Below are 18,034 nucleotides of genomic sequence, written 5' to 3' on the forward strand. Positions count from 1 at the left end.
AAACACAAAGTGTGATTGAAAAACCATCGTAAGCTGTTACTTTCAAGTAATTCCTGTAGATGGCTTTGTAAAATCTGCTATGCTTACAAATGTTTAACATACAGTGCATCCATTAAAAAACGAATCACCGATTGTAATTTGTATTTTTGATTTAAGAAAAACAATAATGGCAAAAACACGTTACAAGCAATACACCCATAGAGTCGAAATTGGATAGTATGGTTATGTATTAATTTTAAAAAAACGCACAAGTACAAAATAAACAAATTTGACACATTTTACGTTTTCATTGTAAAAAATTTATCTGATGTTCAAATTGGTCTCCACCGGTAGGTACAGGTGCACAGACAGGTGCAAGTCTGTGTTGAAATTGAACATTGGACCTTGGACATTAACAAAATTGTCTGTCTACATTCATGGGTTATTCTGTATCTTGAATGTTATCAGGTGGAGTCTACACTACCTTTTTCAAATGTTCCCACAAAAGGAAATCATGTAACATGTACTTAAGAGGGTTTATTTCTGCATCGAAATGCTTACTGATCTGTCTACCGATGGCACTTCACAAACCTTCAATATTTTTTCCAATCTTCACCAGTTTGAATGTGGGTTCCTCCGGGAATATTAACATCCAAAAGGAAAATGTCCAATGTAGCTTAATCAGCTAAATTCTAATTGCGCCTAAGAGACCTTCTTTCATTAATCCATTAACCATTTATTTGGGATACAGGCCACTTCACCCAAAACGATTATCGAACAATTTTACGTCATCCAGCGTAGCGCTAATTTCTCTCTCCTTGTGCCGATAATTAACAAAAAAGTTTGTCAGCTTCATTAAAGTTTGAGGAAGAATGACGATTTCACCATAGAACTTGACCTAGACCTATCAAATTTAGATTAGGCAAAGCTAGTAAATCAAACTTTACGAAACGCAGTTTTGGAGAGAAAACGACGATTTTGTCACATCCGCCCCAACAATAAGAACTCTCGCAAGCTTAATTAACGCATTGTTATAAACAATTTTGTACTTGGCATTGTAATTAAAAGTGTGACCTAAATTAATGGATTCATGAACAAACTGATACACAAATAAAAGTTAAAAATAGTGAATTTATGTAGCACCTTCAGTTAGACGTTAGCCGTTGTGGTGGCCACAGCGCGATGTATTAAAAAGTCTCTTTTCGCGATTTTTTTTTATACCATGTGATTCAATAGGAGAATGTCCCACATATTGTATGTTAAATATTCGAACCGTTACATTTAAAAAATGCCAGGAAGGTATGAAATTGTTTTAATTATTACGATGTTAAGTTAATTATTCTTTGGCTTGCAGTAGATATAATTACAAAAAAGATGGAAATTGTTGGGAATACAGAACCGGATTGGAAAAAGTACTTATTGCGGCCACACTCACTGCAGTAATCGTCGTTATTATTTTAATTGTGTTAGTGATTTCAATTTCTAAACAAGGTCAGTATGGCATATTTACTCTTTGAACTAGCTAATTAAAAATACACACTCAACTGAGGTAATAAATAAAAATTGATCTAGCTATTCGCGACATTTACAGCTAGTTTTACTGTTTAGTTTTATGGAACTGGCGACTACGCGTGCGATTAATTTTAAAAACAATTTCTGCCGCCATTTATCAATCAGAAGTATAAACTAAAATTTGGCAAAATTTTCCAATGCATAGGTAGCTCGTAAACTTGAAAGTTTAATGTCAAACTATTATTATACAATTTTATTCAAGTGATAATTTGAGAATGTTGAATCATGAAATTTAGAAATAAAAAATTCTCTTGAACAAATGGAAAAAGATATTTTTCTCAGTTCTCACGATTAACATTCTTTATTTTTTTTAAATTAGTCCGGAATTTCTCTTTGAAGAAATAAGCTATTAAGAAGAATACCTGGATTACTGTTATTATGTTCATTATCACCTCGGTCAATCGCCATTACAGAATTTAACTTATACGTCGATGTTATGGCGTAATGAATATTTTAAATTTTAGCATGTAGCCAGAGTTTAAAAGGTTTTTTGAAAATATAGTTGTTTGCACCAAACACGATCTTTACGTATATTAACCAATTTGGTGACGTATGGTCATGTTTGGTGCCACCGACACACGAAAGGAAAGGATTTTGTCAAAAAAGACTTATGTCGTATTCCTATGGGCGGGATAGCCCAGAAGTCGCCGGCTTGGGTCGAGCCATCAATTTGTCGGATAGGTATGGGTCGATCGGCCGGGCCGACAAGTCATTCGGGCTAAGCTGAAAACCGAACCAAAAGAGGTTTTCGAAAAAAATCTGTACAGAAAAAGCCACCATTATTGCATTTTTTGCATAATTTAGGTTTTAGATAATTTATACACTGCATTGGTTTCCGTTTTTCGCAATTTTATTTTTTGAATTGGGCAAAATAAAGATTATTATTAGATATTTACGAATATATGGATATACGGAGTCACAAATATCAAGAATTACCAGAACTAGATGAAAAGTTAAATTAGAGATCCTTCAAAACCATGAGATTTAAATGATTGAATAAAAGTCACGAATCCGATTAGATTAGCGGTTCAGATTGGAGTCGGGCTTTCGGGCCGGGTTCTAAAACAAAGACGTCGGGTGCAGATGGCCCGGAAACTCAGCCCCAGCCAGTTAATGCATATTTGTTATTATAAGATGTCTGAATTTTTAGAGACAAATTAGCTAGTCAAAATTTGCTTAATTAATTGCTTAATTTGCATACTCTACAATTTTTTTCTTTTTTTTGCGCAAAAACTTAAACAACGTGACTTGGATATGGTATTTTATTGCCTACTTAATCATAGAACATAATTTAATAGCGCTGACACCCGCCAAAAGTAATATAAAGCATTGTCGCGAGTCGCGTTCCGTGTTAGTTTTAAAAAAGCGAGTCTTCCTTATTATATTACACAGACTGTTTTCATCCCATAAACAGCCTTAAAATTGAGAAGGTTCTCAGTAGGGAAGTGGGGTGAAAAAACAGTGCAACAGGAGGAAAAATTTATTGTTTCATAGCGAACAAGAGGATATAGCTGGTCTTTGCAAAAAGACTGCTTTTACTGCGGCGAGGCTGCGGAGAATGGAGCACGAAAAACGGAAATCAGTAGAAAGGAGGACCTCCAAGTAAAATAATGACAAATGGTATACAGGGAGTCGAATGCAAAACAAGGAAGATGAAATCAAAACGACTTTTAAAGTTTTGGAGCCGCCAATATATTAGCTATATAAGCTGCTGACGTGCTCGCCACGTACCAAGATCCTGATTTTTATGAAACAATGTTTCCGGTTATTTCAACCCCGCTGAATCCGATTCTGGCTCTTTCCAAGTATCATAATGGACCGTAAGGGAGATATTCAAGATGATATCCAATATGGCGGTTTTTGGACCACCCTAAAATTTTTACCGTTCAAAGGTCTGGACGTTTTTCGAGTCAAGGAACAGGAACAGGTAAAAATGAGGCCGGAAGTGAAAAACCGCGATTTCTCATATTTCGACCAAAATATAGTACCTACTAAAAATTCCTGATATTTCTACATTTTCATGAATGGTCTGAATTTTAAAATTTTGGTATGCGGACATAGGTTTTGGGGTCAAGGAACACAATGGAATGGAGAAAAATGAGATCGGATATAGTAGAAACGCGATTTCTTAGATTTATACCGAAATGACGCCAAATATCTGAATTTTTGAAGAATAAAAGCGATTATAGTATTAAAGTCCAAGCGATGAAATAGAATGGCACATATTCGCAGATGTTATTCCAAGAGTCTATGTGGTTTATATTATAAGAACTTAGCCAGCGGAGTATTTAGTTTTATTGTCTCTAAACATAGAGCAGCTCATTTGAATAAGAAAAATGAAAAATTTCTCACTTTACCGAAGTCGTAAATCACTGCAACTCTTTGTGCTGCGTGATTATGCAATTATTTACTACATAACATTAACCTGAAAGGTAAAAGATGTGATTCTATGTTCTGATTCCAAGATAACGCTTTATTGGATTCAAGGAGTAGATAATTTTGCCGCTATTTCGGTCTAAATATGACAAATCGCGGTTTTTCACTTCCGGCTTCATTTTTGATCCCTTCCATCGTGTTCCCTGACCCCAAAAACGTCGGTTCAAACCCTTGAACTGTAAAAATCGAGAATTTTAGACGGGGAATACCCCAGGGTGGTCCGCCATCTTGAATATCGCCCTTATGATCCATTTTCAGACTTGGCAACAGACAGAATCCGATTCAGCTGGATCGAAATAGGGGAAAACCACTCAATTGTTACACGAAATGCTTCTAGCATTTGGGTTTTCTTAAAAGTAGCCCTGGCCATCAGTGGTGATCCGCTTAGGAGGGTTCCACTTGCTAATATCCTTCATTGGATACATCATGAATGTCTAAAAAAGAAACAATGTAGGGTATGCAAATTAATTAATTATGGAAATTTTGACTGGCTAACTTCTTTCTAAAAATTCAGGCAGTTTATTATAATAATAAATATGCATTAAAAATCCTTTGCAACAAAGTCCAGATCGCATCTCTAGCTTGATTAGGAGCGTAGAATTGACCTAACGCACAGGGCACATTTTTGGTACAAAATGTGGTTTGGAGCTAAGGGCTATAATATTACTCAACCCATGAAAAATTCCGCTTGTCAGAAATGTTGGGACGGTCAAATCTGTTAAAAACTATACTAGTTATAATATTTCAAAAAAATAGTAACGGTTGATTATGACAGAAACGATGAACTAAAGTAACAGACCCTTGGAAACCAGATATTGATCATGTGCCACCAATTAACAACCTATTTTATTGGGTAATTTGATCATTTTTAACTACTTACTACACCCTGCGATAGATTTATATAAAACGGTTTAGCTTAACGAGAGGTTTAATTTCAAGACCTCCATTTTCAAAACTTTTAAACTACTACCTGTATCTGAGCTTTATCCAAATTGTTCTAAGAGGGGTGTATATCAAACAAATAATATTATTAATTTTAAATTGCCGACGCAAACTACCTTGTTAAAATAACCGCCATTTTTACGGTTAAAAATAGGAATATCTAAATAAACGGAAAAACTGAAATGAGGTTGCACGGACATGGGGAATTTTTTGACGAAATTCTTTCATCTACACCCAAGTAAAAACTTCAGTGGTATGATCTTAGTTCAGGCACCAATAATCAAACTACCTCTTCTTTCACAACATCGAAACAACTACAATTGGGAGGTTATTGAAATCACCCCAAATTTCGGTTTTGAGATTTCACCGGATCTTTACGTTTCAAGGTCTCAGGAGTCCAAAAGGTTGTTTTAAAAAAAAATCTGTGTATGATTCTTGTAAACAAGGTTCACCCGAGACTACTCGACCGGTTAAAATTTGAAACAAGTGGTATCGCGAGCTGAAAAGCTTTTGGAAGCAATTCGAAAATGGCAAATGCTTTTTTGGCAATAAAATCGATATTTATTGAATTAGGAATAATTTGGCTGACATTTTGATTTATTTTATGAAGCCAATACAAACTCTTATAATACACGCGACTTGAACGAATTCTTAAATGAATCGTAAATAAGTAGTAACAGTAAACCTTAAATTACCCAGTCAAATTTAAGAACTTACACTGAAACAACAATTTAAGGTCATTATGTCCTACAATGGTAGCGTTTACATTTGCTTATTTATTTTGCAACTTTCATGAACTACACTCAGTGCTATCAACCCTTTTAACGACTCACTACAATTTATTTCTAAAATGGTCAACATTTTGAATTTACTTTAAGATTAAGAATGATCACAGGTTCTTTTTAAATAATTGTTTGTTCAACAAACGCATGGGCCAGGTCAAATACACTAAATAAACGCCAATTCCAAACATGTTCAATAGTAAGAGACTGAGATCAGAACTTTTCAATTATGATTAGTGTATAATTAAACACGTACAGTTTGAAATAGCCCCAATATGGCGGTCCAGTCAGTTTTATTTTTTAGACTGATCTTTAAAAGTCAAACTGCAGACAAAATTTACAGTTGTAATTTATGCTTAATTGGACAAAGACCAATTGCAATGCAATAACAGTAACGTTAATTTACGGTCCCCGAATTGTTGTGCAAAAATTATTAAAATTCAAGTTTATTTAGCGAACTGTTTATTTGTGTACCCAGGGACGACCAAATCGTTATGCACCGGAAAACCTTGACTTACTCACATGGTTAATTAAATATTCGAACTAACACTTTCAAAGACACCGGAACATTTGTAAGATCATAATTAGTTTTTTCCGTTTAAAGTCACGTCACGAATTCGTCCGATTTTACTATCGAAAATTTGTCTATTGTAAAAATAGGCCAATAGACGGTGATGTTCTAGGTATGAGTAAATTACGTTACGTGGTGTTATTGTATCATGAAAAATATGCAAAAACCTACTTATACAGGGTCAGTTTTTTTTGTAATGATAATATGCAGTATAAAACCTTGGTGGACTAGATACTTTGCAAAAACTATTTTTTTGTACTTCTATTATTGTTCATTTTAACGGAAACTAATGGCGTTATGATTAAAAAGGCTCTTTTTCAACTATTAGTATTCTAACCATATACTACATGCTACAGAGTGTCTAACGATGAGTTGAGTCCATTATTATATGGGAAAAAATACGATTAAATTCCTGAAAATTTGTAGAAGTGACACGTATCGTCACTAGTTAATACGGCACGTCAGAATATGACTCATCAGGTATGCCGAACACATCCCTGAGTTGTGAAACGTGTGTTACGCTGAAAATTTGATGTTTTTAAACTGGCCAAGCGTTGGTAGTATGAAGTGTCAGCTTGTATACAGGGTGTCTATCATGTATGGAATATAGTATACATTTTATTTCCGATAATAAGGCAGCATTCAGTTGTTTTTGTTTCGGAAAACGAATGAGTAACGAAAAACCATTGAATTTTTTTAAATGGCAGTGCACCTGTTTATTAGGGTCATTTGATAGCGATTTTTTTTCTCAATTCGATGATGTAACATGTTAATACCCTAATATAAGAAAATTTTTCAAAAAAATTACGATCGCATCAATAACACTAATCTACATATCCTACATCAAAACAAAACAAAGAGAAACGATACATTTTGAAGCTGAATCCTTGATAACCAAAATTTTCAAATCGGGAGTGAAAAGATACACAAAAAATACATTTTTAAACTGCGATCCTGAAATGAAATTTGAAACTTATTCTTTAACGCTGGAAGATTCCTCTCCTCTCCTGTAAAAACCAAAAAATATATTGATGTACCAAAAAGACCTTCAAATTCATTCGAATAACGCATGTGATAGGTATAACATAATCTCTCGACCCCGTATATAGTTCGCATACGATGTCGTGTACAGTATTCAAAAAATGATTGCTACTTAGGTCTGGGTAATATTGATAATCTTCATAGGCAGAGGGGCACACTTTATACAGTGTAGTGTCCACTATAGGATTTTGGGGTGCAATTCTTAGTTCATTTTTTGAATTATCTGAACTTCCACTTTTTTATCTGAATGCTATCAATCAATTTTTATTTAAATAGTTCGCGGCTAGCATGAAATGGTAGCAAAATCAAGTAGTGAAAAAAAAATGATAGAGAAACGCTTCATTTCCCTTTAATTTCTACTTGCATCTTTGAATTAATAAAATAAAGAAATTTTTATTAATTGAAAAGAAAATAAATTTTCAAGAAATATACTTCCTGGCCAACGCCTTATTTAAACACAAATTGTACATAATCATGAAAATATTTGCAATAATTCATTTACACAAAAATTGGAGTAAAATGCTATACATACATATGTACTTAAAGTGCTACATTGAAAGTGATCGTATAAATTTGCCCTGTACCTAATTTGCTTTATCAAACAGACTAAAGAACACTTATAAGGCGTCGGCTAGATAGGAGGTGGCTAAACGGGTACTGATTTAAACTCTCCCTCAAATTGTAGACTCCGGGTAAAACTTCGAAAATAGCAAAACATTGGGGGTTGTTATCCGGTTCTTATTGACCAGGAAACTTTCTTTACTGTTTTCAATTTTTTAATTAGCACTGAATTTAGCGAATACAGTGACAGATAACCCTACTTAGGATACTAGGATCTTTTACCAAAAGGGAAAGTTTCTAAGTCATATAACTTAATTTGCAATTAATGCAAAAATGTTCTTTCGGGAAATATTAAATTTTTTACCGTACTTGAATACACTGGGACATTGAGCCCATTCTTCGTTCAAAACTGAATAATTGTCTCTTTACCGCACGTTTTCAACACTATACGACGGTCGAATGAAGTTTTTAAATTCGAACGTGCTACTCTTATTTTTCATTGACTTAAACCCCGCCCACTCAAAACTAAAGGCAAAAATAACTAAATAAAAAGTAATATGTCCTCGTACAAAAATCTCTCATTTAGTACACGAATTTAACCGAACTGCGTTACGTACTTTTAACACCGGAACTGAAACTTATTTAAATAGCCAAAAATAATAATTATGCGTGCATTTGGGAAGACACCTCAAAAGCTTGACATATTTAGTGCTTTCAAAATCTACTTTACTTATTTTTTTTCGGGAAAAATTCAAAAATTTAAATCTAAACCTAAATGCTCCCGTTACACAACCTAAGCCCACCCTTAGGTACGTGACATGCTTAGTAAATGAAATCCTGGTAAGTTAAGCCAAAGCGAAAATTAATACTAAAGTTAGATGTTGTTAGAGAATTAAAAAAATCTCAAAAACATTTCATTTGGCCATTTTGTTTTTATATCATCATAATAATGAAACTATAAAGCCCTCTTCCAAGATTCCAATGCTACGTTCAGCAAGTAAGCCACCCTGTATAGTAGGTACATACATATGTCTAACAATCGCCCTTTGAGAGCGATCGGATTTTGTCAAAAATAAATTATACGATGATCAATGGGCTATCTTTTGTTGCTAAACACAAAAATGGATTTTTTAAGTCTTAAATTTCAGCAAAATTATTTTTGATAATAAATAAAGCACGTTGATCTTCATATATTTATGTAGTTTTTATCATCATTTTTGTTATTATATGATTGGCAGATTTTTGCATATTTATTGCTCCACTCCAGCATACTACGCGTCTATTGCTAATTTTAAGTGAATTTTGATGAGGATACCATATGGTGCACGTTTCACTTGATGTGTTTTTTGATTTTGAAAAACCGATCTATTCCATATTTTAGTTGAGACACCCAGCATTTTTTGAAAAAGGCAAACTTATCCAATAAGCTAATAAATTTGTACACGTGAAAAGCATTTGGCCGTTTTCCTAGACAAATTGGGGTATAGGTATCATCTAATCTTAAAACAAAAATTTTGACGTGTGTGGCTTACTGATGATACGAAATGGATTAATACTGCAATTTCTAGTCGGTATAATAATTCCGTTTTCCGCAGTTTAATCACGTAGGTAATTAGAAACCCACATGTACTAATAATAGACCCCCAAATATGTAAAACAATGCATGTTTGAAATGGTGCAAATTTACTCAACATGTAAACCTCAAAGTAGAAACGAACGATATTATTAGAATACCTAGTTTACTTTTAGACCACTTCTTGAAATCTTGATGTGGTCACCAAAAAATTTAGTACATGGAGCGATTAAATCCTTTATCAATCAGGAGCGTGCGCGATTATTTGAAAATTTTGGGGAGGAGCGTTTAAATATTCTAAACATAGATATGAGGTCGAATGTAATAAAGGATTTCATTAGGTGCAACTAAAAATATTTATGCATTTCAGATAAATCCCATACAACCGGCTACGCGATTGCACCAGAACCGATAATTTATGCCAACAAGATTGCGGACATCGAGCAGAGCATCGATCCCACAGTAGATCCGTGCGAGGATTTTTACAAATTTGCGTGCGGAAATTTATTAAAAAGGGCCAACGGCGATGAAAACCTCGGCACCTTTTTTGTCATACAAGAAAATTCAAGGCGACAGATCGATGAAATATACAACGAATCCATCTGGAGGGAGGAGCATAGAATAGTCGGACTTGCCAAAAAAATGTATAAACACTGTATGAATGAATCAGCTGTAGAAAGAGAAGGTTTGCAAACGGTTACGGACGTATTGGACAAACTAGGAGGGTGGCCCGTTCTCAAAGGAGTCATTTGGGATGAATCCAACTTTTCTTGGTTACAAACGCAGTACCTGCTTAGAGAACTGGGATATTTTTACTCCCAATTTTTAACTGTCACTGTTGAAACCGATCCAAAAAATGATCAGAAATTTATTCTTCAGGTAAGATGACATCTTAATTTGTAAGAACAAATGTGATGCTATTTCAGGTGTCGTTTCCGGCATTCGACGACTTTGGTGCCGAATTATTTGAGAAACAGAGATTTATGGTCGATGTGGCGCTCGCTTTTGGCGCAGACGAAGGAAGAGCTTTAATTGACATCGCGAAAGTTTTAGAATTTATGCTGGATATAAAAAGGGTCAGTTTACAAGATTAAGCATAAAAAAAAGTTGCCAAAGCAATATTCGTTTGGTGAGAGATTTGTGCAAAAAGGAGCGAAAATAGTTTTGGCATAACGCAAGATTGAAAGTAATGTATTTTTTTTTTACATTCTCAAATCATGCATTACTTTGGCATAGATTCAGGTAAACAAAGCAGACGGTTCCGGAACAATTTAAGTTTAAATTTACGAGAATTTACCTTTAAATTCAAGCAGCTGAAGACACCTGCTCTGATGTGTCCTTGTTAAATGTTTGCGTTTAATGAAGACACTAATTGGGAAGTTTAGTTTACGATTAAAAAGATGGCATAAATTAGAATAAAACCTAAATATTTGCAGAATAGTGTTATTTATAATGCACCCGGACGTAAACGTTGGAAGATGCCTCTAAATATACCCTTTCTATGTACAATTACGTGATATACTATACAGGGTGCCCATTATGTATGACTGCATATAGTATATATTTCGGTAAATATCGACTATATACAACATTTTGTATATGAAAGTTGATTAACATTATATTTCCCATAATAAGGTGGTATTTATTCCATTGTTTTTATTTCACAAAACAAAATGAATAACGAAAAACAATTGAATTTTTTTAAATAGCAATGACACTTTCATTTGATAGAGATTTTTTTCTCTTTTCAATAACGCAATAGGTCACCAGAAGAAATTGATTCTTATTTCAAGTTTTTTGTGATAGGTTAAGCCACTGCCTTGCCGTAGGGTAGATGACAAATTTTTTAAAACCGGTTATAACTGTTTGTATACCTCTATACTATAACTTTAAAATATCTTATTTCGGCAAAATAAAACATATTGTAACGTGATTTATAAATTCGGGTTCGATTTATATCAATATTTATTAAACAAAACTAAAACACTATAAAACCTGTACAATTTATATCGACTATTTATATCACACACTTCGCAATTTATATTTCCGCGCTCGATGTTTCATCCGTACTCGATCTCTTTCGGTAGTAAAACTGCCGCGATGTTCGGTCCGCAACCATTTATACACGCAAGCAATGTAAGTCCAGAACATTCGCGTAATTACCAGATACGTGCAAACATTCCCACTATCGCGCGCCTAGAAAATTCCAGAGCGCCAAAGGCGACGTCATGTCTGGAGCGTTTCCGTTACACTATTATTGCAAATTTATGCAATTTAAATTGTAGCTTTTTATTCTAGCGCCAAAACGCTGTTTGTGTCACGGCGGTGTTTGTGACGGCACAGTCCTGACAGTTATAAACACATAACCCCAGCGTAAATGGTTTAAAAGATTTCGTCATGAATTATTATAACTACTATAAGTGGTGCCCTACGATGGGGTACACTTTGTCGTGGTGGTAGGGCTAAGTAGTCACATTTTTCTGTGGCGCAGCTAAGTATTCCAGGCGGGTGATTGCTAGACTCCATGGATAAAGTCTGATCCGCATCCGTGTTGTTTTTTAAGTTGTTTTTCCAAAAAAAGTTTTTTTAAGAACTACTTTATAAATTTAGACCCTGATTTAGCCCTTTACCTACAAAATGTGCGTAATGTAAAAAAATTGCGCTTACGTACAGAAAACTCTTAAGCTCACTGAATCATCTGCATGTGATGATGACCTTAAATAACTACATTTCTTGTAAAAAATCTAAGCTTAACTTAAAAATCTACAAAACTTATATGGCAGTTTTAATATTTCTAAATTCTGATGAGCAAAAATTTTTGTTTGGTGCGAGAAATATTCCAACATCATTACATCCATTTTTGGCAGATTTGCTGCTATCAGCTTTCGTATACCCACTTTCCATTCTTATCTGGTTTAAAAAACTTAACTTAAGGATAATATAATCACTATAAAATGAAACAAGCACTAAATTAAAAATTGTACATAAACTTTATAAACGCACAGAAGATAGCTACTTAAACAGCCGATTAGGATAATGACGTCACGCGCTCTGATTGGCGTTTGATATCACGTGACAAATGTCATTATTTTTTTATATTATTTTTACTAAAATATAATAGTTTCTCGTGTACATTACCAAATAAAGTTATTTTGTGACACCCTGGTACCTTACTATATCTTATGAAACATTTTGAACATTCATTGCGATGAAAACCATTTTATTGCTAATTTCGTTTTGTCTTCAACGATTAATAAAAAACGTACACGTTCATTTGTTTTATTTTTTTCAATAAGGGTACTAACATGTTATATCATCGAAAAGAGAAAAAAAATCTCTATCAAATAAGCCTAATGAAAAGGTGCACTGCCTTTTAAAAAGTTCAATTGTTTTTCATTAGTCATTTGTTTTCTGAAATGAAAACAACTGAATGCTACCTTATTATGGGAAATAAAATGTTAAACTATTTTCATATCGAAAATTTTTTTTTATACAGTCGATATTTACCGTGATATACTATATTCCATACATAATGGGCACCCTGTATATGCTATGATGTTATTTGGTAAAACTGATAGATAGACAGTCCTTTTGTGGTGAAGGGGGGAGGGGGCATTTCAAATAGGACATCCGTTACTCGTTACATTTTTGCTACTAGCTTCCTAGCTCAGCTCGGACCCAAAAGCGCTCTTCGCCGTTTAACGTCTTCGCGCGCTTTTTTTATACTTTTTTTTGCGCGATCGGTCATTTCTGACTATTTACCATGTGTGTTTCCATGACAGTAAGTGGAATTTACCAGTTGCTATGATTACGACGACGCCAAAATTACTTACCGATCTGAAAACAGAACAGCAAAAATACTTACCGACGCTTTTTTAAAAACAATCAGTTCAATGTTAACAGTCTTACATTACATTTAATCTTTAATTTAATCTTCGACATACCATTCGGGCACCGGCAAATACCTGGCTCATAAAGTCATAAAGGAAGTGCAAAGCTAGCAAACTACATCAGACACATGCACAATTTTATGAAATTATTAATTTCAATTTTGACAAATAAACTGGTTACCTAGTGATGTACACCATACCACTTCGATCATTTCGATTTATTCTGCTCGTTAATTTCTTAGTGCATATTTATATTGGTTGGATAATTTTAATTTAGATCGCGCAAAAAATGTTATAAGCACGTCGAACGTTAAGGGTTACCGTTCTCAGACAATAATTGGAGTCGTCGCTCCGCTCCTCCTCCAAACAATTGTCTTCGAACGGTAAAAATCCCTTACCGTTCTCCATACTTAATATACTATTTTTTATAAGAAAACGTAGCATAATTTTCTTCTACAAAAGAAAAGTCTTTCGAATAATTTAATAAAAATGTTAGGTTGCTTGAAACAGAAAGTTCGATACCGTTGCGAGGCTCCAAATTTTTTTTTCAAAAATTCGACTCGTTATTTTTCATTTCAGTATGCCTAATATACATATCCAAAATTTGAACAAAATCCATCGAGCCGTTACCTCAGAAAATTGCCAACATACGCACGTACGAACGTCCAAAAAACGGTGATCGCAATAGCCACCTAGCTTGCCCTAGGAAGGTAAAAGTTATTGGAATCCTGCCAAATTTCAACCATAGTCCCATTGTGTGTTGCACCAAAGGGATGAAAAAGTTAGAACTAAAGTTGGAAAATAGTAAATGTGCTCTTAAATTTGGTCCCCTTTCAATACAATATTGGCATGTTCGAGGATTTCTTTGTTAATCTTCTATTAGATTGGTTAAAAAGAGCATCCTGATCAATTTTACCGGTGTGAAAAGAGGGGCCAATACTAGCGGCCAAAATTTCCGAATATACCCGAAGCCAAAATAGACCTTGCCACCCAATTTTTTTTGCTTTTCTTCATTTTAATCTAAATACTGAAACAATTCTATTTATAATTACATAGAAATCTCTCATCAAGTAGAAATACGAGTCAATAGGAGTTGAACAAACCACCCTCTCATCATACCACTAAAACGGCACATACTATCACGATCAAATTTTCGTAGATGGTTAATGATAGTTCGAGAATAAATAATTGGAAAGTAATGATTTGTATGGATTCCTAATTTTTTCCTTAAAAAAATCTAAAATAATTAGGGGAGGAATCACTACGGATTTAGCGGTATAAATCACATACTGCATCGCGAAAGTCATCACCCGGTATAAGAATAGTTCTAACAGTAACTGTGGGCTTTTAGTACTGACAACATAAAGCCGCTTTACATTAGGCAATTTTAGTGCAATGCAAGGCTTGTGCTATGCAATCTAAAATTGCCTTGCATTGCTTATTACGGTTTTACATTTATGCAATTGTGTTGCAATGCAACTTTTGTGCAAGTTCAGAAAAGTGTTGCAGTATTGACAACATATTTTTCAAAAATTGAAACTTTTCAGTTTGTTTACAAAGAAGGTTATTCTTGAAACTTAATAAAATTAATACATTCTTGTTATGGTAGTCTTTAGATCTAATATTGTACAAACAAGGGTATTGTTCATAAAGAAGGATCAGCTCAGTGGTAACCGCAGTATTCCATGGGCTTTTTTTGCTAAAATATAAATAACATTATGAGAAAGCACCATCAAATAGATATAAATACACATACCTGTTGTTATTAGCCATTGTAACACAATTACAAGTTACATTTGTTACTTAACGAATAAATAAAGTTTTTAGGTTATTAAAAATAACACACGCGAAACCAAATAAATTGTGGTATTGACAAAATTACTAGAAAAGTTACTAGAACTTGCGCCAAACTTGCAAGTGAAATAGAACTTTCTCTATTTATTTTTCTTGCACCTGAATTGCGTATGAACATGCGCAGTAACGTATCTCTAACTTGCATTGCTCTTGCATTGCACCAAAATTGCCTAATGTAAAGCGGCTTAAAAGTCACATAACTGGTTTGGGAATTCTGCTGCAGGACTGTGTTTGTTAAACAGCTAACGTGAATTATGCGCTTACGCGCTGTACACATATACAGAGTGGCTAATAAAGATGGAACCAAAGCGCTGGTTGTGAAAACGGTTGGCGATATCGGTTTGAAAGTTTTAGGACTTAAATACGATGTGTTTGTGCATATTCTAGCATGAAAAGAAAATTTTTGTCCAGTATGGTTTTTTGACACGGCCGCCATTTTGTTTTTTTTTAATGGCAACATAGGTCTTGCAACGTTTCGTTGGAAAGCTTATGCTTGATGAGAGGGTTTTCTATTTAATTGTAAATAGAATTGTTTCAGTATTCAGAGGAAAATGAATAAAAGCACAAAAAATTGCGTGGCAAGGTCTAGTTTCGCTTCGGGTATGTTCGGAAATTTTGGCCGCTAGTATTGGCCGTTCTTTTCACACCGGTAACAATTTTTATGAAAGCGGAAACTTTGGAAACGTATTACGATCAAATTTAATTTGTAGGAAGTCTTTCTCCGCGAAAACGACGAACCGCCACAACGTGTATCGTTATCCGAAATTCAAAAAAGGTACGAATTTATCAACTGGATCGAATTTATGCATAATATTATAGGACCTTCGATACGAATTTCCATTCACGATCACATTCTTTTCCCTCCTCTTAACACGTTAAAGAAATGGTACGATTTTATTCAAAATACACCAAAGCGGTAAGCGCAAATGATTAAATCAAACATATTTAATAATTGCTATTAAAGCATTCAAGCAAACTACATGATTTGGAAGGTGCTGGAAAAGATCATTCCAAACGTGCCCAAATTACAGAAACTCCAATTTAAAAGCTCGCCGAAGATTAGTCGATCGAGCTACTGTATTGATGAAGTTAGAAAGCATTTCACCCCAAATCCCATTGACGTAATGTACGTTAGAAGACGTTTGCCTCTTAAAAGACGCGATATGATCAAGAAAATTATCGCGGATATGAAGGCGCAACTAAGAATGTTGGTCGAACGAACCCCATGGATCAGTACTCCCGATAAATACAAAATAATTACTCGCATCAATGGATCAACTGAAATTATCGGCGCGCCTAGCGATTTATTCGAAGATGAAATATTTGACGACATGAGCACTGATTGGGTACTTCTTAGATTTTCAAGAGCATTAAAATAATGTCAGTTTGCAGACAGTTCCCAAGAACGACTCTTACCTAGAATTACTATCGCATATTGAGAGAAGTAGACAAACGTGGCTCTACAATCAGATGTATTATCGAAAAAGTGAGGTCGAGATCGCCAAGTGGAAGATAACGACATCTTCTGGTATTGGAGATTACTTATACGACAAAAACGTGTTCAGTAAGTTGAAGGTCTTGGTTTCGCTTGTATTTATTCGCATTTTAGTATTGCCGGCAACGTTATTCCAAAAGGTTGTATTTGATGAAGAGAAGCCGTTATATTTCAACTACGGAAGCATGGGTACGCTTATGGCGCACCATTTCCTACAGCTACTAGGAGAGTCGTCCAGTTTCTTTGATCACGATGGAAACATAATCGAGCCCCCTTCCAATTTGTCCACAACGCTTCTATTTCGCAAACCAGACTGCTTAGTACGACAGCTCAATACGAACGTGTCAAAATTTATGGTAAGCAAAACCTGCCCATTAACTATAAACGATCCTAAAATTTTAGCTGGATTCGCTCCTTCCGCAAGCTTTAGGCTTGCAACTGTCGTATTCGGCATTTCGTAAAAACCACGCGGCAACGATGGACAGTTCGATAGAACCTTACAGTTCGGAACAACTATTTTGGATATCGGCAGCTTCGTACTTCTGCCAACCTTCCAATGACGATTTGAATGATAAGGATTTATTTTCTTTACTGGTATCAGTTCCTATGCGTAACAACCAACACTTTGGTAGAGACTTTAATTGTACATCGGGCACGAGAATGAATCCAAAGGAAAGATGTGATTTATTTGTATAATTTCCCTAATAAATTGTTTGTTAAACCACAGTGTACTTGGTACAATTTTACAACTGCTCAATTACCGTGGCAACCGATGAACATCTGGGAACTATGCGATGTGTAGCGTTCTTGTTTCCTTAACAATTTAAATTATAAATTAGTAATCTAGGGACTTTAATGTATGTGATATTCTTACGCCATCTAGGTATTCCATTTGTAAACCCGTTCAATTAAGAGGTTCTTTGTTTCACCGCCAGAGGTCGGGCAGATGTTTTCCGTGACACTACCCCTTCTTTAATTTTGGCTTGCGCAATCCCTGTACTTGTTCCTTTTCAGAGAAGGTTTTGCCTTCATGTTGGTTACGTGCACATTTTTGTCGATACGCCGTTACTTGACTTATTGTCTACCTATAAAAGAGTTTTTGTAGTGGATATCACCATATTTCTTTGGAGTGTTTCTCTCTATTTCTGATGTGTTGTAGCTGCTCCATTTAATACTATGTATTTTTTAGGTCTTCCCTCATGTTTCGCATTGTTTCTCCTAATTTTATCTATATACTACTACGACAACATCCGTTGTGAAATATTTATATACGCATGTGTTGATATGACTCGATCGAAACTTTTCCGTTGCATCCATTTTACGATTACAAGTTTCCAC

The 18,034-nt window shown here is 34.6% G+C and overlaps 2 protein-coding genes across 7 annotated transcripts in view; one reads left to right on the forward strand and one right to left on the reverse strand.

Annotated features, from left to right (window-relative positions):
• LOC116160495 (protein prickle-like) overlaps positions 1-18,034 on the reverse strand; it is a 316,299-nt gene that overhangs the window by 86,456 nt on the left and 211,809 nt on the right. The gene's annotated exons all lie outside the window — the stretch shown is intronic.
• Positions 1,118-17,422, forward strand: LOC116160496 (neprilysin-2-like). Of its 2 annotated transcripts, none has more exons than XM_031473705.1 (9): positions 1,118-1,278; positions 1,334-1,470; positions 9,828-10,336; positions 10,384-10,533; positions 15,912-16,117; positions 16,166-16,547; positions 16,594-16,765; positions 16,811-17,052; positions 17,099-17,422. In XM_031473705.1, exons 1-9 carry the CDS (start codon positions 1,268-1,270, stop codon positions 17,390-17,392), a joined length of 2,103 nt encoding a protein of 700 aa, XP_031329565.1. In that variant the 5' UTR covers positions 1,118-1,267; the 3' UTR covers positions 17,393-17,422. The 2 variants fall into 2 exon arrangements, with proteins under 2 accessions (XP_031329565.1, XP_031329566.1); XM_031473706.1 differs by having other exon boundaries at positions 1,122-1,278; positions 1,337-1,470.

Source organism: Photinus pyralis, unplaced genomic scaffold (genome assembly GCF_008802855.1).
Source record: "Photinus pyralis isolate 1611_PpyrPB1 unplaced genomic scaffold, Ppyr1.3 Ppyr1.4_LG1, whole genome shotgun sequence".
Taxonomy (NCBI): Eukaryota; Metazoa; Arthropoda; class Insecta; order Coleoptera; family Lampyridae; genus Photinus; species Photinus pyralis.

Bases quoted from the DNA above. Each gene is read 5' to 3' on its own strand.
- LOC116160496 (XM_031473705.1), top strand. The intron at 1,471-9,827 runs GTCAGTATGGCA...TATGCATTTCAG, and splicing joins GATTTCAATTTCTAAACAAG to ATAAATCCCATACAACCGGC. The intron at 16,548-16,593 runs GTACTTCTTAGA...GTCAGTTTGCAG, and splicing joins ACGACATGAGCACTGATTGG to ACAGTTCCCAAGAACGACTC.